Source organism: Telopea speciosissima, chromosome 5 (genome assembly GCF_018873765.1).
Source record: "Telopea speciosissima isolate NSW1024214 ecotype Mountain lineage chromosome 5, Tspe_v1, whole genome shotgun sequence".
Taxonomy (NCBI): Eukaryota; Viridiplantae; Streptophyta; class Magnoliopsida; order Proteales; family Proteaceae; genus Telopea; species Telopea speciosissima.
In genome coordinates, this window is record NC_057920.1 from 55722267 (window position 1) to 55746146 (window position 23880).

At 41.1% G+C, this 23880-nt stretch overlaps 1 protein-coding gene across 1 annotated transcript in view; it reads left to right on the plus strand.

The window, feature by feature from the left end:
• The window catches only part of LOC122661624 (nuclear cap-binding protein subunit 1), a 113918-nt gene that overhangs the window by 60983 nt on the left and 29055 nt on the right, over positions 1–23880 (plus strand). Inside the window, exons 11-15 of the mRNA XM_043857083.1 lie at positions 16432–16502; positions 20260–20344; positions 21866–21934; positions 22263–22381; positions 22533–22671. Coding sequence (XP_043713018.1) covers positions 16432–16502; positions 20260–20344; positions 21866–21934; positions 22263–22381; positions 22533–22671 — 483 coding nt within the window. The remainder of the gene's footprint in view (positions 1–16431; positions 16503–20259; positions 20345–21865; positions 21935–22262; positions 22382–22532; positions 22672–23880) is intronic.

Sequence of the window (23880 nt, forward strand, 5' to 3'; positions counted from 1 at the left end):
GATGATGTTTCAAAGAACTGTTTCTTGTTTCGAAAAAGGGGAAAACATTTCGTCGCAAAAAAATTTGGATCCGTTTTGGAAAAATAAATAGGTCTTCAACACAATTTCTTTGTTATTGCACTAAATCTTTAAGTTACTCAAATTTGCACATGGGGAAATAGGACAGTTATATCATTTCACTTTAAATATTAAATTATCCTAATTATCTCCCTCTCTCTCAGTTTTCCGATATTATCTTCTCATATCTCCTAATTTCTGTTAAGATAATAGTCTGTATGGGTATAGAATTATATATAAATATATATGTGTGTGTGTGTGTCCTTAATTGTAATAAACTAAACAGAATTGTAATGGACATATTTGTAATTTTTATTTTATGTAAATGGTCTTTCTAACCGTCACTATGAAGAGTGAAGGTGTTCACTTCACTATTTTTTATCTACCCTTTTAAATCTTTTCCATGAATAGAGGTGGAGGGATAGAAGTTGTAAATTCAACTCTTAACTAAGTAATCTTGCATACTTTTTTTTCATCTGCTGGTGCTGGTACATGATCTGTTGCTGCTAAGTTAATGGGATCATTGAAAAATTCTTGCGCATGAAGTTCTACCTTGTTTGTTCAGTTCCCCTGATTTAATCTGACTTATTTTTTTACTATTGCTATTAATCTGCTCCTGTGGCTGGAATATACCATCATATCTATTTTAATTTGCTATACTCTACAAGTGATATATGATCAAATCTACTTTAATCTGAACTTGCAGCTGCTCTATTTTTCTACCTTTTTATCTTGTTTTTGACTTGTCTGATTTGCACCATCTAGCGATCAGAATAAGTAATATTTTGGGATATTAATCAATGCCTAAGAGGAGTGTTCGACTGTTATTGACCCTGATATGACCTGATGCAGTTAAATCACCTAAATGGGCTTAGTTTTTTAGAAATAAGCTTTGGGTTGGGTTATGTATATATTGGGCCTTTGATCCCATGTGTTTGATTGTAATGGGCAACTTTAAAGGGACTATAATATGGGTAGAGACTAAGCATACAATATTTCTGAATTAACTGTCTTTATTTCTTTATTTTAATTGTTATTAAGTGTTTTAGATAGGTAGATTAGGATACTACAAGTCCAGTCTTGTTTTGAGTCAGTTTCCTTTATTATTTCAGTTCCCTAGTCAGTTTAGGTTACCTTATTAGTTAAGGTTTGGATTACGCCTTTCCTTTTTAGTTTTAGAGTATGTTTTTGGGTTTTCTATATAGGTTTGTAAGGGGGTCCAACATTGTACACGGATTTTGATTAGTGAAAAGTTGTCTTTGCTGCTTATCGTGGTATGCTCTTCCCTTATATTTGATCAAGGCTGGTTGGTGTTTGATCCTTCCAACCACCCTGCGGTGTGAAGCCCGGGTGTTTTCTCTTGCTATTATTCATCTTCCTCTATCTTCTTCTCCATTAATCAAGTGCTGACGAATTTTCTGCAATTCCTAGTCTGATCTGGAATTCGTATGCAAGACTTTTTTGAAACGAATTTCAGCTGAGGGAGTCTGGCAATTGGATCATCCTCAAAATTTAAGGAGTTCTTAAACCTAAAGAAAGCCTTGAACCAGATTTTGACCTAGATCAGACCTGCTGACATGAAGTTATTTCATTATTCCAATTCTGCCCTTGTTTCTTTTTTTTTTTTTTGGTGAATAAAAATTGTATTAACAAAGACCGAGGGGGGCGAGGGGGAAAGAGAGGGGGGGATATACAAAGGATAGAAAGAAGGGGAGGGGAGGGGAAAGAGACAAACTCAATTAACGGGGTCTTAAAAGAGCACTATCTAAACCCCAGGATACAACAATACGCCTGTTCCTTGGGGAATCCAAAAAGGTCTTATGAGGCAAAAAACTAAGCTTAGAGGAAACATCCAAAAAGATGGCTTTCCAAATCAAGTCAAAGGAACGAGAGTTGGAGGTCCATCTCCGAAGGTTCCTCTCCATCCAAATGTGATATAGAGCCGCACCAAACATAAGCTTGCCAATAGTGTTGCAGATAAAGCAGCCAGAGTAAGTCATGACCATCCAAAGCCACCCTCTAGCAAAAGGGAGGGGTCTCCTACTGTGAGGCCAAATAAACGAAAGGGCTCTTTTCCAGATGGTAGAGGTAAAAGGGCAATCAAATAAGAGGTGGTCAATATCTTCGGAACCGTTCCAACATAAGATATAAGTAGGGGGGACAGGGATTTTTCGGTGAAGGAGGAAGGCTTGGGTTGGAAGGCAAAGGTTAAGGGTTCTCCAGGCCAGGAAGCTTTGACGAGGGATGTGACCTTTGAACATGACTAGCTTTTGTGCCAAAGGACTGAGGGGGCTTGGGTCCTAACCAGGTTCCAGGCTGATCTAAAGCTAAAAAGGCCGTTTGTGGAGGGGAGCCGAATATCCTTGTCCGCATGAGCCAAGGGGGAAGGTGGAAGGAAATTCCAGATCTGGGAGAGAGTGAGGGGAAAAGGGGATGGGGGGTCCAAGATCCATGGGAGATGATGGAGGACAGGGGGGCTGACTTGGGGATTCCGGAGGAGTAGATTGCTCTAGCTCCAAAGAAGTTGTAGAGGACTCCAATGGGGTGTCAAGGGTCAAGCCAGAGGAAGGTGGAGGACCCATCAGCAATAGAAGAGGAGGTGGCTCTAAGCGCCATGGGGCGAAGGAAGAGGATCTTGTGCCAGACCCAGGAGGAATCCAAAGGGATGGAGACCGTCCAAATCTAGTCATTTTTGAGGAGATGGGAGTAGACCCAATGAACCCAAATGGAGTCATGCTTAGAAGAGATTTGGGAAAGCAGATGGATTTCCAGCTGATTGGATGGAGGAATTTAGAGGTTTTCTTCCCTTTCCAGAGGAAAGCATAAAAGAGGGTTTCCATAGCTTTAATGGTGGCTTTTGGTAGGCCAAAGATGCCACACTAGTAAATGAAAGAAGATTGGAGAACCGATCTAGTGCATTCGAGCCTACCCGCATAGGAAAGAAGTCAGCCTTTCCAAAGTTGAAGACGCTTGCAGATATTGTCAAGCATGGGGGTGCAATGATGATAGGAGAGCCGAGCGGGGATAAGGGGAAGGCCCAGGTATTTCATTGGGAGGGAGATCAGGGAAAAGCCTGTAAGGCAGTGGAGGGTGTCTTTGTCGACATCCGAGACGCCAGAGAGGAAGAGTTTGGATTTAAGGAGGTTAATACAGAGGCCAGAGAGACTCTCAAAGAGGTGGAGGGAAGACATGCTGGCAGAGATGGAGGAGGGGGATGCTTTGGAGAAGATCATAAGATCATCCGCAAAGGCCAGGTGGGTGAGGTTTAGCTTCTTGCACTTGGGAATGGGGGAGATAAGTTGAAGGTCTGTTTTGGCTTGGATACTCCTCGAAAGGACTTCCAAGGACAGAGAGAAAAGGAAAGGGGAGAGACGGCAACCTTGGCGAATCCCAACTTTAGTGTGGAAAAAGCCGGCGGGGGAACCGTTGACGATAACAGAGAAGGAGGGAGACGAGATACAAGCCAGAATCCATCGGATGAAAGTAGGGGGAAAGCTCATCTGGGCGAGCACATCGCAGATGAAATCCCATCTTAGGGAATCAAAAGCTTTGTGAAGGTCAATCTTCATAAGGGCAGCAGGAGAATGGGATTTTTGGTCGAAACCCCGAACAATTTCAGAGCAGAGGATGATGTTATCCGCTATGCTTCTGCCAGAGATGAAGGCAGATTGATCGGGGTTGATCAAGGAAGGGATGACAAGCTGGATTCTTTTTGCCAGGATTTTGGCAATGAACTTGTAAAGGAGATTGCAAAGAGAAATAGGTTTGAAATTAGACAGAGAAGAGGCTCCATCTTTTTTAGGGACAAGGCAAAGGAAAGTCTGATGGACCTAGGCAAGCTGGCTGGGGTTAAAGAAGAAGTTGCGGACAGCTTTGATGAGGTCTCCTTTAATATGGTCCTAGCAACTCAAAAAAAATCTCATGCTGAATCCATCCGGGCCAGGGCTATTGGATTTATGGGACAAAATAGCCTTTGTAATCTCCTCATTAGAAGGAATGGCTAGGAGTGAGCTAGCTAGAGGGGGGGGGGACAAATTTGTTTATCAAGCCAGGAGGGAGGGGGGAGGAAGGGGGGAGGGGAGGATTAAAAAGGGAGGAGAAAAAGAAGACAGCCTCGGACTTAATATCGAGGACGGAGGAAAGAGGAGATCCATCCCGAGCAATGAGTAAGGTGATGGAATTGGAGCTCACCTTGGCTTTCAGAGAACGATGAAAGGTTGTGTTTGAGTTACCAAGCTCCAGCCATTGAATACGAGATTTCTGGCAAAGAAAACTTTCTTCCAGCGTGGCGAGGGAAGAGAGCTCTTCAGAGAACTTTTCTCTTCTTCAACCAGCAAGTGATTGAGAGGATCTAATTGAAGACGAGATTGCACAGAGGTAAGGTTGGCTCGACAAGTGGATAACCGGGAGGGGATATTGCCAAAGGGGCAGAGTTCCAGGTTTTGAGGGCAGATTTGGTGAGACTGAGCTTTTTGGTGAATGCAATGAGAGGATGGGAGGGGCAGTGAGCGAGAGAGCTCCAAGATTTAAGAATGGTAGGGAGGTATAAAGGATGGGAGGTCCACATGTCAAAGAACTTAAAAGGCTTGGGGCCGAAGGAGGAATAATCTTTAATAAGGAGATGGCCAGGGCTGTGGTCAAACATGCCTTGCAGGAGGAAGTTAGCATGGGAGTGAGGGAAGGTGGAGAGCCAGGCTTCATTGATAAGGAAGCGATCCAGCTTGCAAGCAATCCGGTCATTGCCCCCTCTTCGATTGTGCCAAGTGAAGGGGGATCCTGACCATTTAAGATCCTCAATACCAATATCCTCAATACAATCATTGAAGGCTTTAACCGAATGGGTATCAGGGGGGTGACCTCCAATTTTCTCAGATTGAAATTTGATTACATTGAAATCTCCCCCCACCCCCCAAGGAAGGGACCTAGTCCCGACTTTAATAAAAGTCAAATCATCCCAAAGGGAGGAGTGGTCAGTAGCCCAGTTAAAAGCATGGACCACCGAGAGGTAAAAGGAAATGGGGGAATTAGGGAGAGAGAGAAGGATATGAACAAGCTGGGGGGAAGAGTAGGAAATGGAGATGTTGATTTTGGATGGGTCCCCGAGAATCCAAATGCGCCCATCAGGAGAATGGTTGTAATTGGAGAGGAAGGCCAAGAAGGAGCAATGGATGCCACGATGCGAGAGGCATTCTCTTGCAGGACTCGAGTTTAAGGAGGGCACAGAAGGAGGAGTGAGAAGACTTAATGAGGGCTCTAATGTCATGATGCTTGGCCAAGGAATTAAGACCCCTATCATTCCAGATGAAACCAATAGACATGGGAAGCTAAAGGGTGTAGGGCATCGAAGTCCTAGGGGGGACACTCTTATACCTCCTGCGGAAGTAAGCAAAGGTAGGGCGATGGCGGGCAATAAAAGTAGCAGCAAGAGAGTTGCCGCAAACACTAGGGGAAACCAAGGGGGAGGGGGAGGGGGCACTCAGCGGACAAGGGGCAATGGGAAAAGGATGGCACGTGGTGGTTGAGGGAGGGAACTGGGTCGGTAAAGGGGGTGGAGGTGGCATGTGGGGAAGTGGATTGGGAAATGGTTCAGGTTAGGGGAGAAGTGGTTTGGGTTAGGGGAGTGGGAGTGGATGGGTTGTGGTTTAGGATAGTGTTGGGGTATAAATGGGTTGGAGGGGATAGAATGGGGAGATTGTAAGAGAAATAGGATGGGAGTTGGTTTAAAGTAGACGAGGGAGGCCTGGGAATAAGGTAAGTGGTGGGGCCAGGGGGTTAGGTAGGGGGGGGAAGCAACAACAAAAGGGTGTTAACGTTTGAGAAAGGGGAAAAGGTTCATTTGTTCGACTTCGCAAAGGAGCGAGACAACCTTCGAGAGAGGAGCTTCTAGGGGACTGATCCCTGATCTGATCAGTGACAGAGGAAGCCAGAGATGATAGGGTCCAATTCGTCGATGCATTCAGATGAGAAGAGGAACAGCCGAGGGTATCAGGTGCCAATTTGGGGTAGCCATCTCTGCGCGATCTGTTCTGCAGAGAGCTCAGAGCAAAAGTGGCTGTCGTGTCTATTGCCTGGGGCACTGGGGCACTGAAGGACCAATGGGAGCACCAGAGATCGCAAAAGCTGTGGAAGCGTCTTGATTGGGACCAAGGAGTGAGGTACCAGCATGGGTTGCAGGCAGAACCTGAGCATCAGCAGTGTCGCAGGAATGCAGCGTAGTAGCAAGCCCGAGCCCCAATGAAGTTTCCCTGTGAGGGGGAGAACCAGAAGTCGGAAGGACACGACAGCGACGTCTGCAGCGGTGGCGCACTTTGTCGCGACCTCTGCTGGATGTTCTGGAGAAGTTAGACGTCATATGGGCCAGATCCGAAGGGTTCATCGATCTGGTTGCTTCAACTGTAGAACAAGGCAGACCCAACAGAGACAAAGAGGGAGCTGCCGGATCAGATGGAGTCGTTGAGGGAGTCAGAGCATCTTCAGGTGATACGGTTGGAGCTTTGCCAGAGCAGTCGTGAGAGTGGTGTCCAAAGATCTAGCAGTGATGTCCAAATGGAAATCTTGCCTTCTAGGTCACTTCCTTGGCTCTAGACCCTCCTTCAACACTGTTGTTGACAAATGGGTTTTCTATGTAACATGGGTCGATCCATATTATAAGATCGACCCATGGGGTTAGTTATCTTATTTCTATTTATGCCTAAGGGTAATTATGTAATTGTTCCTATTCTGGAACCTTCTTTCTATCATTATAAATATAATCCTTGGCTGTGTCTCATTGACAAGCCGTTCCAATTATTCCTTCATGGTATCAGAGCCAAACTCGATACCTAAGGAATAAATCCCAATTCCCAAAAATCGATCTCCCTTCTTGAGTTCGATTTTTCCCCCCTTCTCTAGATTGAGACTTTTTCCCTCCAGTCTCCATCTGTTTATGGAGGGCGGTACTTTGAGGTGATCAAATAATGATTTAGTACCTACCCTGGATCTTACCTCCTTTTTTTCTATCCTTTTTTTGATCTCCATACATGTCGAGATCATTTTTTTGAAGACATTGCAGATTATTTTTCTCAGCCACGATCTGCAGTTTTTTCCAGATTTGAAGTTCTCGGCATTCCAGATTTTTTTTGGCGTCAATCTTCTTTCATCGCAGGCTCTTTTCTGCACTTTAAGATCGACACCACAGAGGGTTAAACAACACCAGCCTATTTCAAGTTTTCCAGGTCTTCTCCAAAAACTGAGAATCCGTTTTCTGCAGAAAACGATAACTGCAGATTTTCTGCAGAATCGACTTTGTGATTTGGTTTTTTTTTCTGCATGTTTTGTGATCGATATTTTGCAACTATCATCATGCCTGATTCAGATGTATCCTCAGCATCTACTGGCCCATCTGTTACACAAGGGCATCATCATGAATATCGTTATTTTCCACCCAGTCCAGTGAAGCTCGATGGCACAAATTATTTACTATGGTCGACATCATGCTTTCTCTCCATTGATTCACGGGGCTATAAGGGATATATATATGGTACTTCTGTAAAGCCAAGTGATGCTGGTCCATTACAAGGTAAGTGGAGTTCAGCTAACTCACTTGTTATGTCTTTTCTTATCAGTTCTATGACTCCAGCCATTGACCGTGGCTATTTGCTGCTTGACTCAGCCGCCAAAACTTGGAAGGCTGCAAAAGACACCTATTCCCAAGTAGGGAATGATGCACAAGTTTTTGATATTCAAAGCAAAATCCATGCAACCAAACAGGGAGAACTTACTTTGTCCCAATACTACTTTGAACTCCGTACTCTATGGCAAGAGCTAGACTACTATGATAATTTTCAGGCTGACTGCCCAACAGATGCTACCAAATTTCAGAAAAGGGAGGATAAATTCAGAGTATACACTTTTTGACTGGACTCAATGTGGAATATGACCAGCTTAGGTCTCAGGTTTTGAGTCGTTCTCCTTTTCCCACTTTGGAGCAGGCCTACGCTATGATACACTTGGAGGATTCCTGTCGATCCACTATGTTACCACCTACTCAGCCATAGAGATCAGCTTTACTTACTTTTGGGGGTGGCTCTTCTAATACTGGTACCCGTTCTGAGAAGGAACCTCTCAAATGTATTCATTGTGGAAAGGATCGCCATACTATGGATTATTGCTGGAAATTGCATGGTCGGCCATCTGATACATCTGATGGTCGTGGTGCTGGCCACGGTCATGGTCGTGGTGGTGGTGGCCGTGGTAGTGGACAGGCCAATCTTACTGAAACAACTGAAACACCTACTTCATCTCCTAGTACCACTATGTCTGCAGAGGAACTTGCTGTATTTCGTTGCATGATGACCAATTTTGGGTCCCTCGCATCTGCATCTGCATCATCTTCGACTATGGTTCCCTCTTCTAAATCCAATCTTGTTTTTTCCAAACCAAGTATTTCCTTTAGTAGTCATTGTGCTTCGGCATTATCCCATTCTTGGATAATCGATTCCGGAGCCACTGATCATATGACTGGTACATCCAACTTGTTTTTTCATTATCTTCCTTCTTCTGGCAAGGATAAAATTAAAATTGCTGATGGTTCCCTCGCTTTTGTATCTAGGAAGCGTTCCATCCATTGTTCTCCTTCCTTATCCTTGTCTTCGGTTTTGCATGTTCCTAATTTAGCTTCTAATCTTCTTTCTATTAGTAGCTTGACCTCTGATCTTAACTGCAAAGCTGTTTTTTATCCCTCTCATTGTATTTTTCAGGACTTGGGGACGGGGAGAACTATTGGAACTGGTAAGGTGCGTGGTGGACTATATGTGCTGGATGATGATTCTCCATCAAAGACTGTTGTTGTTGCCTCATCTGGCTTGGCTCATCAGGCTACTTCTTCTGACACTCATTTATCTGAATTGCATCGTTGGCACCGCCGGTTGGGACATCCTCCATTAGGAACCTTAGCTAAAGTTTTTTCCCCAATTATTTCAGCATTGTAATCCTCAAACTTTATTATGTGAGGCTTGTGTTTTTGCAAAACGAACTCGTTCTGTTTATTCTAGCTCAAATAAAAGATGTTTCAAACCTTTTTTCATGATACACTCTGATGTTCTGGTTTTCAGTGATTTGTCACATTTATTGATTGCCACACATGTACTACTTCGGTGTATTTAATGCGACATAAAAGTAAGGTCTTTTCTTGTTTTCAAGTTTTCCGTAGCATGGTTCGTACCCAATTTCAAGCTACCATTCAAACTCTTCGGAGTGACAATGGTCGTGAATATACTGATGGGGCCTTTCAAATGGTTCTTGCTACTCAAGGAATTGTTCACCAAACTAGTTGCATTGATACGACACCCCAAAATGGAGTGGCTGAACACAAAAATAGACATCTTCTTGAGGTAGCTTGTTCCATCATGTTTGAAATGCATGTTCCTTCTCATTTATTGGAGGAGGCTGTTTTGATCACTGCCTATCTTATCAATAGGATGCCTTCTCACATTCTAAACTATCAATCACCTCTGGATCTTTTGAACGGTTCATCCTCTTATATCATTCCTCCAAAAATATTTGGGTGTGTGTGGTTTGTTCGAAATCACTATGCTCATGGAAAACTTGATCCTCGTGGTCTCCGCTGCATTTTTATTGGCTATTCCCCCAACTCGAAAGGGGTATAAATGTTATCATCCTGCTTCTCGTCGCACATTTGTTTCTATGGATGTTGTGTTTCATGAATCTGTGGCTTTCTATCCCTCCACGACACCTCTTCAGGGGGAGTCTACATCTACTCTAGAAGATGTGCCAATTTCTATTCCCATCTTCAATGAACCCACAGATGAGTTTCATGTTTCTTTAGAAGGTGATTTAGATCTAGTTCAGGGGGAGCAACAGGTTCAGCCGAAACCAAATGATTTCAGGCAACATTTTTATCGGAAAAAACTAAGGCACCAACAGCCCACTACTGCACCTTTACCAAATCAAGAGTTGTCCTCTGAACCAGGACCGAATGAAATTCCCTCTGGTAATATTTCTGATCCATTGGATCCTTCTCCTATCATCAGTATTTCTGAATCTTCTATTATTTCTGACCCATCTCTGAACTTACCCATTGCTCTTAGAAACGGAACAAGGACTTGTACGAAACATCCAATATCTCAGGTGGTTTCGTATAGTTCCTTGTCCCCTGCTTTCTATGCTTTTGTTTCCTCTTTATCCTCTGTTTCCATACCATAGGCTTGGCAGGAACCATTTGTAGATGTTAGGTGGAAAGGGGCTATGGTCGAAGAAATGCAAGCTCTCAAAAAGAGTGGTACATGGGACCTTGTCACACTTCCACCACAGAAAAAAACTGTTGGATGCAAATGGGTATTTGTGGTCAAACAGAAGGCTGATGGTACAGTTGATCACTTTAAAGCAAGACTGGTTGCTCACAGTTTTACCCAAACATATGGGATTAACTACTTGGAAATGTTTGCTCATGTTGCCAAGATGAACACCATCAGAGTAATTCTTTCTTGTGCAATAAACCTTGGATGGAGTCTATAGCAGCTCGATGTTAAAAATGCCTTCTCCATGGTAAATTGGAAGAGGAAGTTTACATGGATATACCACTTGGTTTTTCATCTGCTGAAACTCAAGGCAAGGTCTGTAAACTCAAGCGTGCTCTGTATGGTCTTAAATAGTCACCTCATGCATGGTTTGGTCGGTTTCAGAAGGCAATGATGACATTTGGCTATAAACAAAGCAATGCTGATCACACTTTGTTCATCAAGAAGACGGGCAGCATTCTTACTCTCCTCGTTGTTTATGTGGACGATAGCGTCGTAACTGGAAATGACTGCTAAGATTTTCAAGTTGAAGAATTATTTGGCTAGAGAGTTTGACATCAAAGATTTGGGTACACTTCGCTATTTTCTTGGGATTGAAGTGGCTCACTCTTCCAAAGAGCTCTTTTTATCTTAATGAAAATATACCTTTGATCTTCTTTTAGAGACAGGCATGCTGGGGAGCTCTCCTGTAGACACTCCTATTGAGGCCAATGTTCTTTTTTGTAGTACTGATGGTGAACAAGTTGACAGGGGGAGATATCAGAGATTAGTAGGCAGATTAATTTATCTTTCTCATACTAGGCTTGACATTGCCCATGTTGTGAGTTGGTTAGTCAATTTATGCATGATCCATGCTCTCATCACCTGGAAGCCGTATTCCGAATTTTGAGGCACTTGAAGTCAGCCCCTGGTAAAGGGGTTTTATTGTCTCCACAGGGCCATCTTCGAGTTGAGGTGTACACTGACTCAGACTAGGCTGGTTCGCATGATCATAAATCCACCTCTGGCTATTGTACATTTGTTGGTGGAAATCTAGTTAAATGGCGCAGTAAGAAGCAAACAGTGGTGGCTCGCTTTAGTGCAGAAGCTGAATTTAGAGCTATGGCTCTTGGAATTTGTGAGTTTTAATGGCTCAAAACCTTGTTGCAAGATTTAGATATTCCTATCACTCTACCTATGCGGCTCTATTGTGATAGTAAATCAGCAATAAGTATTGCCTATAATCCAGTACAACATGATAGGACGAAGCACATAGAAATTGATCGTCACTTTATCAAGGATAATTTGGATAATGGGACTGTTTGTTTTCCTTATGTTCAGTCTGGGGAACAGTTGGCTGATGTGTTCACTAAGGGTTTAAGTGGAAAAACATTTCTTCCTCTTGTGTGCAAGTTGGGCATGACAAACATCTATGCACCAACTTGAGGGGGAGTGTTGACAAATGGGTTTTCTATGTAACATGGGTGGATCCATATTATAAGATCGACCCATGGGGTTAGTTATCTTCTTTCTATTTATGCCTAAGGGTAATTATGTAAGTGTTCCTATTCTAGTACCTTCTTTCCATCATTATAAATATAATCCTTGGCTGTGTCTCATTGACAAGCCGTTCCAATTATTCCTTCAACTGTCAAGGCTTCCCTCTCTAAGCAATGGAAAGCTCAAGGCTCCCTTGACATCTTCCTACTCGACACCGGTGTTTTTATCTTCAAGTTCTTTTCGGAGGATGCCAAGACCTGAGCATAGTTTGAAATCTCGCGATATCTCGTTATCTCGGGCTGGTCGAGATATCCGAAATATATCGAAATTTCGCCGAAAATATCATATTTCGGCACTCCATCTCGGTGGGTTTTTGGCCATATTAAGGCCTGATACTTCATGTACACCCTTATTTAAGTTGAATAAACACATTTAAACCTTCATATTGCAAAAAAAAATAAACTCAAAGTTGTGTTTTGGGTTTGCACCCTTTATTGACAGTATACGGTCGGACCTTGATGTATAAATTGTTAAATACACTTTATTTACGAAATATACCGAAATTTCAACGAAATATCACGAAATATACCAAAATTTCACGAAATATACCGAAATTTGGACTTTTTTCATTTCGTATGGTCATCTCGTCTCGGCAGTGTCGAGATATCCGAAATATACCGAAATATCGCGAGATTTTGAACCATGGACCCGGAGCCTTGGAAGGTCCTCCTTGGGTTGTTGGCTCCAAACCTATCTTGCTCCGTCAGTGGGATCCCTTTATCTAGCTCCACAAGGTCGACTTCAGCTCCATTCCCTTGTGGATTACCCTCCCTGGCCTCCCGTTGGAGTATTGGACTGAAGATTGTCCCAGCAGAATAGGTTCAGTCTTCTGCCATCCCCTGTACTCTGATGCTCGCACTCTGAAAATGGACAGGCTTTCCTTTGCTCGGCTTTGTATCAATGTCCCTGCTGATCGCCCTCCACCTTCCTCCATCACCATTGTGGAAGACGATGGGTTTTGTTTTGAGCAGCCTGTCAAATTCGAATGGCTCCCTCCTCACTGCTTACACTGCCCTTGTTTAGTAACTGATACTGTGCGTCAGTATACTGATTCGCATTCTGGTTTTTTTCTGATTTTTATTTTCTATGTTCTGAATCGATTGCTCATAATATTCCTATAATCTGATTTCTATTTTGGGTGGTGAATTTACGGATGTAGCCCTCTCGTTGTGCTACTGGGATTAACTCATAACTTCTGATCCAGCTCTCGAATTGAGCTAAGAATTTCAGCGACTGTGCTACCCCATGTTTGCTGAACTGACCTGAGTATAGAGACCATCTGATCTGTTGATCTTGATCTATGTGATTTCTCCCATTCTCCCTTCATATTGTGTGTTTCAGCATTTACCGACAAGGAAGACGATTAGTGGTGGGCATGAGAACGATGGTCTTGCTATCTTGATGATGCTTTGTCTTGTACAATTGCTTCTGCGTCTTCCAGTTGTATTTCCCCTTTTAATTGGCATCATTGGAATATCGGTTGGGGAATGTTTTTCTCTCCGAGCTTCTGTAGATGATTCCTAGTTACATCTCCGTTTCCCGTCTTGAGTGTGAAGCTTGTCAGTTGGGCAAGCATCATCATACTGTGTTTTCTTCTCGTGATATAGTTAGGAGTTAGTCTTTTTTTTCTTTGGTTCATTCGGATATGTGGGGTCCATGTCGTATCAAAAGTCAGTCTGGTATGTTATACTTTGTGACTACTGTGGATGATCATTCTCGTTTAACTTGGCTTTATTTATTGAAAGATCGTCACAATTCTTTTTTGTCTTCAAGTATTTTTTTTAATGAAATAAAAGCTCAGTTTGGTGTTTTCTTGAAAGTTCTCCATTCTGATAATGCTATTGAATACAAAAAACCTGGAGTTTCATCCTTTGTTCTGAACATGGTATTATTCATTAGACTAGTTCTTACACTCCTCAACAAAATGGTGTAACTGAATGAAAAAAATCTGTATTTGCTAGAGATTGTTCGTTCATTACTATTTCATTATAATGTTCCTAGGATTTTTTGGGAATATGCTGTTTTGACCATAGTGTCATGGTGTCTAGGCAACCTAGGTGTTGGAGGGGGCTTGGATGCAAGGTGATACCAACAGGTGTCTAGACACCCATGTAGGAGACCAAGGCGACCAAGGTGCCTAGACGCCTAGTCTAGGAAACACCTTGACAACTATGGTTTTGACTGCTTGTTAGTTGATTAACCAAATGCCAGCCTCTGTTCTTCAAAATCAGTCTCCCATGTCTGTTGTCTTTCTTAACTCTCTATTGTTTTCTTTGCCACTCCAAGTTTTTGGTTGTACCTATTTTGTTTATAATTTGAGTCTTGACATTGATAAATTGTCTCCTTAGGTTGTCAAATGTGCCTTTCTTGGGTATTCGTACTAAAAAAACCTACAAGGGTTACTTTCATGTCCGATGTTACCTTTTTAAGGTACCCCTTATTTTTACGCTCAGAGTGGTATTTTGGAATCTTATCCTATCCATTCTCCCCCTATCTCTGTGGTGTTTTCTGTTACAAATTCTCTGTCTTTGTTACAACCACTGAAAGTCTGTCAATGTCGTCGTAAGACATCTGCTCCAGATGCTACTGCTCCTCTGCCACCCGCCACACACTCCGATACCGTATCTGTATATCCTAGTTTGTCATTTACCACTACTGACTTGTTGCAATTTGCAAAGGTACTCGTTCATGCACTCAATGTTCTTTGGTCACTTATCCTATAGAAAAGTATGTTTCTATTTAACATCTTCCATCTCCCATTCATGGCTTTGCTTTATCCTTCTCTATCCACTCTATACATAAATCTTATTAAGAGAAGCTCTCTCGTCTTGGCTGGAAATCAGCTATGGATGTGAAAATGGATGCTCTGTTAAATCATCAGACATGGATTCTTGTTGAATTATCTCCAGGTAAGAAACCTGTTAATTGTCGTGGGGTGTATAACATTAAGTATCACCTTGATGGATCTGTTGAAAAGATTAAAACTCGCTTGGTGGTCAAGGGCTACACTTAGACTTATGGTGTTGATTATTTTGAGGCGTTCTCTTGTTACTTGGCTGAACTCTATGCATGTTCTTATCTCATTGATTGTTAATCTTGATTGACACTTGTATCGGCTAGACATAAAGAATGCTATTTTGTATGGTGATTTGCTTGAGGAGGTCTATATGGAGCAACTTTCTGGGTATGTTGCTCAAGGTGAGAATCAAAGGAAAGTGTGCAGGCTTCAGAAGACGATCTATGGTTTGAAACAGTCTCCACACGCTTGGTTTTACAAGTTTAGCAACATTGTCCGTGGTTGTGGTTTTGCATGGTGATACTTTGATCATTGCGTGTTTGTTCGTCGTCAGTATTTCAAGGTGATTGTTTTGTTTATGTTGACGGTTTATTATTTTTGGTAATAATTGTCTAGAATTGAAAATGTCAGTTTATTTGCAACAACATTTTCAAATAAAGGATGTAGGTGCTCTCAGGTATTTTTTGGGTATTGGAGTTATTCGAAGTAAAAGGGGTATAAGTCTTTCTCAGAGAAAGTATGTTTTTGATTGCTGCCTGAGATTGTTATGTTAGCCCCTAAACCTGTTGATACCCTCATGGATCCACATCAAAAGCTTTCTACCTGTGATGGCAAGAAGTTTTTAGATAGAATTAATATCGACGGTTGGTTGGTGAACTTATTTATCTCACCGTGACTAGTTCAAATATCTTTTATACTTGGTGTTATAAGCCAGTTCATGGAATCACCTAAGCAAGTTCATTGGGAGGTTGCATGTCACATTCTTCACCATCTTAAGGGTGCTCCAGTCTCCAGGGAAAGGTCTTGTTTATAAGCCTCATGTAAATGTTGATCTTGTTGGTTATTTAGATGCTGATTGGGCTGGTGCTGAAGATGATAGGAGGTGTACCACTGGTTATTGTACGTTTGTTGGTGGTAATCTTGTAACTTGGAGTAGTAAGAAACAATTACAGTGGTGAGCTCTAGTGCCGAAGCTGAGTATAGGGCAATGACTCATATAGTTCACACTATGATTACAGATTGGATATAACCTATTCTCTCCAATTGGTACCACTAGTTTTTCTCCCTATTCTCTTCTCCTCTGTCTTTTGATTCTCTCTTCTTTCTTTCTTCTTCTAGTAGTTAGTTATTGTTTGTTGTTCTAGGTCTGAAACTTTCACATTGATCATATGTGTGAGATAACCTGTGAAATTTGACATAGGGCAGATTGGAGGGTATCCAATCTATCTAGTAGTTCTGATTGGTAGCATCAATCGATTGCTCAGGTCAGGCTGCCCATCCTATTCAGCCTGAAAGGGTCACCTTCTAAAATCTTTGGTAACAGTTTTGTATAACTTAAAATTTTATTTTATCGCGTCTATATTTATGAGGAATTTAATATAAGTAGGTATTAAAAGGAAATTATATATGCATTCATTTTTGCAATTTTATTATACTCAGGTGCTGTTTTGTTGTGCCCACCAAAGATGCCATGTCGTTCATTTCTTGTGTCCACATTTACCTTTTTCTGCTGTACTGCAGGGTCAGCAACCGATAGATCGCTTCATTGTGGAGGAGTATTTGCTGGATGTGCTCTTCTTCTTTAATGGCTGGTTTGTAGACATACTTGGCTAGCTATTTTTCTGTCTGTAATTCATTGTCTTCATGGTGCTATATTTGAATGAGTTTGATAAAAGGCACAGTTCGAGTCATTTGATTTATATTCAGCTATATACACATGAAATATTTACCGAGGAAGCTAAAGATGCGTGTGATTGGAATGGAGAACTTTATAAATTTAGACCCTACTTTGGAGTGGGAGTTGATATCAAGGTGCAAGTCAGAGCTCTTCTTTTTGGTGTTTCTGGATTGAACTTAAATAAGTTTTTGACCTCTGTAGAGGTCTGATTCCTATCTCCAGTCATCATCCAGGAGATTAATCATGGGGCCTTTGACCTCTTCTAAAATGGTTTTTTTTTTTCTAAGCGAAAACATAATAATTCATTAATCACAAAATGCAGTACATCTGAGCATCCATGTCACTGCACGCTTCTAAGCCATGTTTGGTTGGTACTAGTCCATACATTATTAATGAACTCCAACCTAGCTTTATTTGCTAGATTGTGGGCTCCTCATTATTCCTCTGCTCTAGGAACATACTGAAAAGCAATGTTCAAAATCTTCTTAAGGTACATAATATCTGAAAAATAAATGGCTTAAGATACCAGGGACACTGATTCTCCTTATCATCAAATTTTCTGCTAAACTATCTGCGTCGGATTCAATGAGATGGTTGAAATTGTAATCAATGTTCTCATTATGTGGTTATTGGTTTTAATCTAGGAGATTCATTGTGTGGCCATTGACCCTTTCTATAGTGGGTAGTATTTCACTTGTGAATTGTGATCAGGAGTTTAAACTTCGGTAGTGAGGGTAACTTTGACCCTAGATGAAACCTTACCAAATTTTGTTCAGTTACACTAAATCTTGCCAATTTCAACTCTCAGCAAACTAAAATATTTTGCAAAATTTTGCCAATTTTAATTTGTTATCAATGTTCCCATTATCTGCTATAGGTTTTCTTTTGAATCCTTTAATCTTTAATCACACAAACACAGAGGTTTGCTTTGTTCCAACTATCTGGTGGAGCTTAGTTATCTAAGCCAATACCCTCAGTTAAATGATAATCATCCAACTTATTCTTGCAAACCCACCAACTTCCTTTGGTTGCCTTCCCCGTGTCTTTCCAAGGCCCTGGATTTGTACCATGCTGCTCTGTTGCACTGGTGCAGTCTTGGGTCTTCTATTCTTGTGAATGTACCATTAGAGTTATCATACACTCATCATGTCGCCTACTGGTTGTTTTGTGTTAACCCAATTTTGCCATAAATATGCCTTGCTTTGCTCTAGCCTTCTCTTTTTATTTATTTATTTATTTTTTTTTTTTGGGGGGGGGGGGGATAGGTTCACTCTAGTCTATTCGCGCGTGCATGTCAACATTGTCATCTCAGTTTTTTTGCTTTCTTTTTAATCAATAAAATGGAAGGTTTAATTAATAATGATCATATACATGGAGGTGCCAAAATCATGCAAGGAATTCTTTTGGAGTATTAAAATATTTCTACTGCTTATACGAACAAAACTCATGATATCAAGCATCATTGAAATCTTTCAAAGAAGTGGCTGGTGGAAAGATCGTCACGTGAACCTGATAAAGGACTCTTATCACGTTGCAGCAACACCATCAAAGATTGTGTTGCAATCTTGCGAAAACACTGACAGACCCGAAGGATATAGGAGCCGTAGGGTCTTCTCTTTCTCCACTACACCCTATTTTCAGTGAGAAGATTGCTTCGAATAGTAATATGCTTATCCTGTAGGTCATGTTTCTATTCTTGGCCGGTAGCCTGTAGGTCATGTTTCTTGAATGCCCAACATTCTGTTAAAATAAAGCTTGGTTGGTGTCACAGCCATTCCATCGAAAGCCTCTGAATACCTTAGCATCTAGCCCTCCAACAAGCCAAAAACTGCTCTTATTCTGAGTCAATACAGAGTCCATTTTTCCCTTGGTGTGAAAATACTGACATAATGGATCACTCTGTATGCACTCCCTAATCCTGATACTTGCTGCACTAGGAAGAGGACTTACCGAAGAAGCAATCATCAAAGTTTGGTTTGGTGGTGCCCCTTTGGCTGGGTGAGGGGGAGTTGGGAACTAATTACTCACCATCTCATCATAAAAAAGTACCTGCCTGACCATATCTGATCATTTTGTGGTAATTACTTTTAGATCATGATACAGTGACCTATTGAATATAACTCATGTCTATCATTTCTTGGATTGAACTCGTGTCTTGAAGAATCATATGATCTCTTTCCTGATATAATGCTAATTTAGGCACCGTTTGATAACTTTTCTGCTGTTTCTGTGCTGAGAAACAGTTTTTGGGTTGTTTGGTAAACCTGTTCCGGAAACGGTAAAACGGTGGGGTAAGAACTTGCTTCCACGACGGCGATGACGACGAAATAGAAGAAGAGGTAGAAGAACCCCCTTCTGGATTCTTGCGATGACGAAAGGGAATGGAGGGGATGGCGATAATGCGTGTTATTGTTGCATCCTGAGCCGCAGGGTCCCTGTATACATAGGCGACCTGCAACCTGGGCTGTGAGCGGCATGCGTGCTGCGACTTGCTTCGGACAGCCATGGCAGCGTACTGCACAGGTAGCTCTTGCTGGCAGAAATTGGTCTGCAGGTGAGCCGCATAAAAAAAAAATTAATCACCTAAATATGCAGGCACTGAGCATTCTGTTGCAGATGCTCTTATTTTGCCCATCAAGTAACCATATAAAATACTTTCAAGTTTCAACAGATCATAATGAAGAAGAAAGTGGGGCCATCAATCATAGATTACCCCCCCCCCCCACAAAAAAAAAAAAAAAATGTAATCGGCGAAAACTCGGAAGAAAAGAAAGTGTTGCTCAGATGCAACAATCCTTATTACCAAAACGGTTCTCTGGGAAATAAAATACAGAAAGAATGCAGCCATGCTTGCCGATCATGGTGGCTTTTGAGTTTTGGCTGCCAAATATATATATTTTTAAAATACAGACCTCTGCAGATCCAAAGACCCACAGAGCCAGATTGATCATTTGGGAGCATATGTAAAATCAGAAAGCAATAGTAAAACTTACTGTAGATGGTGATGGCGATGGCGAGTCGCAGGCGGTAGGAGCTTTCAAACGATGGAGCTTGAGGTTGGAGTAGATATGGCGTTGGAGCTTGAGGATGCCGCTGGCGCTGAGTTTCTTCTTATCGCAAACGATTCGCCCCCCCCCCCCCCTTTCTTTATTTTATTGGACACAGTCTCAGTCAATTTGTTTCAAACAACAGAAAAACAAGTCATACTTGTTTCTTCAAACCCATTCTCTGGCCCATAAATTTTAATTTATATTTTAAAAAACAGTAGAAAAGAAACAAGTTTATCAGACACTATTTGGGGCGTTTTTTCGTTTCTTAGAACAGAAAAACGGAAAAACCTGTTTCTTGGAGTGTTATCAAACGGCCTCTTAGGTGAAGAGATTTTCTACTTTAAGGTATAGATCTTTTTTCTTTCTTCCTGGGAAGGGGAGGTTAGGAATCTAGTCTGATTCTGCATGTTTTTATGGGATTTTATTGATGTTACTTTCAAGACATGATTCTTACATTCTCTCTTCCCTCCTCCCCCCCCCCCCCCAACACACTCCAAAAAAAAAAAAATTTGTTCAGAACCATTTCTTTTTTTTTCTCTCCTCTGTTTGTATTTGACTCTTGGGTGGAACTTATGGAATTTTAATTGTTGTATTTTTATTTCGTGTTTCATGCAAAGCTAGTCGCAAAGAATGCGCATCATTCATGGTTGGTCTCCCAGTGCCCTTCCGATATGAGTACCTTATGGCGGAGACAATATTCTCTCAGGTATGTTTCACAACCTTGTTTGTTCTCTGGTTGTTCTTTGTACAGAATGTTTGTGAGTATTTCTGTTTGTTTCGTCATTTCGAGTCTCTAGTAATGTGGTGAAAATAGTTCATGATTGATATGCATTGATATGGTGAGTGCTCAACTCAACATTCTACAAGACATGTTTGTGCATTAACTATTTGGATATTTTTATATTGTTGGAAGAAGAATATTGCAAAAGCAAACTGTTTGGCTTGCTGGGGCATGAATCATCCTTGTCCTTTTTAAGAGGTGGTTTCATTCATTGATCCTGAAATTTTGCAAAGTAGAAAATATGTATTGTAACAATATCAGATATCACCAAAATCTATGAAGAAGAAGAAGAGGAGAAAAAAGTTGAGAGGGAGAAGAGGAGAGAGAACGATGGGAATGGAGAAGAGGGAGAGAGAGCTAGAACGATTGACTCTTAGTAGGAAACCTATTAAGAGTACAAGTCTAATTACAAGGAAGGTAAACAACTAAAAGTAAAGTAAACTACAACTACAATTCATAGCCTAACAATTACAACTAATTAAGGACCCCTCATGGTAACAATGACTCTTATCATCCATGGTAGCAGTTTTTAACATGTATCACATGGCTGATCTGGTAGTTTGACTCAAAAGATAAGTCTTAAAAGTCTAAAAATAAAATTTGGAATTTAGCTGTTGGTTTATTTTTCATGTTTTGCACAGGGGTGCTTAAAATACCTGCACAACTTAAAAGATAATCTTATATGTGGTATTCTATTGCATGATTTTCAGCCTGTAAAGTTTTACTTAAACCAAAAAGAAGTGTGGCAAAAAATCCGTAGAAATTGCAAACTTTCCATATGAATTTACTGTGGGAAAGAATACAGGGTGGCGGATGAGAGGAGGGTTTCCTCTTTATATTGAGAGAGTCCTGAAATAAGTGAAAAAAATCAGGAGTAAATGATGTGGAGGTAATGTGCATACCTTCATTTTTGGTAGGGGAAATGCATAGGTTTTTTACCCTTGTGAGAAAAGTAACCTCTATACATCATTGTATGTACAACTTAAGTTTATATTGCATAAATGAAAATGACTTCACCGGGTTAATCCAGGTCAGTATTTTGGCCCAGTGCCCATTCTTTGTCATCATTGGCTGATCCAGGTGAGCGTTGGGAACGAGTTCTTTTCTAGGTCCATATCAGGTTCAGGGACTTGGTATATTTGAGCTTTCCTTGGCTTTTCCCTTGGAGTCCTGTCAAGCTATTTCCTTTAAGCTTCTGTTCCATTATTTTCTGATTTGCTATTAGAGGAGGTTCTTGTTATGTACTTCATTCAAATTTGGGTGACATTTTGCTGATCAGTAGTAGAATTTAAAGTATATCCCTTTGTTGATGTTTGATGCGTCTGATTTTCGGAATTCTTTGCATCCAACTTAAGTTTGAGATGAATTGTTTAGTCTATGTTAATTATGTGACTTTATATTGGTGGACTTTCTGAAAATATATTTTTTCATATTGGTCTTTTGCAGCTGCTTTTACTGCCTCAACCACCATTCAAGCCAATTTACTATACGCTGGTTATTATCGACCTCTGCAAGGTAATATGAATGCTATCCTCAAATGAAGTTTTCATACTTAAGTACATCACTGGCCTTCCATAATTTTGCACCCTTAGTTGTTTATTATGAAATATTAGAGTAAATGTATGTGCATGGGTACATGAGTGGTTGCATTCATGCAGCTAATTTTCTTGTAGTTGGATAATTTCTCCTGCTAGTGGCCAAAGCTTTCTTCTTCTGCTGTGATTTTGACAACTATGACTTTTTCGAAGGAATTCTTGATCTTTAAAAGATGGCAGCTGATTTTATTGATTTGATCAATGCATGCTGCAAATTTCTGGAGTCTACTGACTGATTTATATTTTAGGCTCTTCCTGGGGCTTTTCCATCCGTTGTGGCTGGAGCAGTTCGTTCACTTTTCGAGAGAATTGCTGATTTGGATATGGAATGTAGAACACGGTTGATCCTGTGGTTCTCGCACCACCTGTAAGTTATTGTGTCAGGAAGCATAGCTTTGTGATTTTGGCTGATGTGTTAACCTTTTTAGTTGCATCTTGTTGGATTGATTTTGTGTTTAGATCGCATGCTTGCATGTGTGCGCATGCACAAGCCTAATCTATTGGTCCCCTCTCTTCAGATCAAACTTTCAGTTCTTTTGGCCATGGGAAGAGTGGGCTTACGTATTAGAACTCCCAAAATGGGCACCACAACGAGTGTTTGTTCAAGAAGTATTGGAGAGGGAAGTCCGTCTATCATATTGGGAGAAAATCAGGCAGGTATAACAGTATGCCCAAAACCTTTTTATCTTTTCTGATAATGACTTCAGTATTCTTCCTTACAAGGGTGTCAATGGGACTGGACTTGACCATGATATTGGATCAGGGTCCATACATTTATATCCGATATGAGTAATCCATATATTATATGATAACCAAGCATGTGACATGAATCCTGTGAAATTTCAGTTCAAAAAAATATATTTTACTGAAAAATAAATAATTATCAGTCATAATATAAGCCAAAGGCTAAGATGAAAATGCAGGGTTTTCTCCTAAGAAAACCACAGATAATAGGAGAAGAAAGTTTGCACTAAAGCTGAGCATGATACTTGTATTCATTGGTGAAACTGAAAAATTAGTTACATACCCTGCATACTCATACTCCTAATAAAAAAGAAATCAATATACCAGTTTCTATTCTGATTAGACTTCTAAAAATGTACCAATTAAATCTAATAGCAACTAGGAAAGAACTAAAACAGAAATAGAATCTGACTTATATTTAGAACTGCAGAACTCCTAGTTTTGGTTGGGACCTGTTACTAACATAGTTGTCGAGGTGTTGCCTAGGCTGCAAAACACATTCAGATGCTCAAGGCATGTGGTTGCTTTTTTGTCTAGGCATGCCTTGCTCACTGAAAAATATCTAAAAAAAAAAAAGGGGGGGGGGGGGGGAAGAAAAAAGAAGGATGAAGAATCAGAGGACGAGAAGGAAAATGGAGGTGGAGGAAGAAGGAGAAGGAAGGGAAGGTGGAAGAAAAACCAGTGGAACAAGAAGAAGAAAAGGTAGGGACAAGGAAGTAGGAAGAGAAGAAAGGGAAAGTAGGAAGAAGAGGCGGTGGGAGAAAGAGGTTAGTATTTACCTGATACCCTCAGTTAGCCGCCACAAGCTGCCACTGCAAATTGCTCCCTCACTGACTGGTGCAACTCCAGGTTCAAAAACCCTAATTAGGCCGCTATGGGTCCACTACGAGTGATAAATCCCTATTAAAGTGAACAGTGGATATTTTATAATTTCTAGAATAGTTTAGGCCATGAAATTTAATGCATGTCAAATCCAAGCGGTACTCTGGCCTTCCATTAGGATTGCCATCAAAGTGAACCTTCCATGATGAACCCCTTAAAACATCTACCCTTAACCCACCCCAAACCTAGGCCTGCATGTTGCTCAAATTCAAATTGAACCAAGGTTTTGTAAAGGAAATA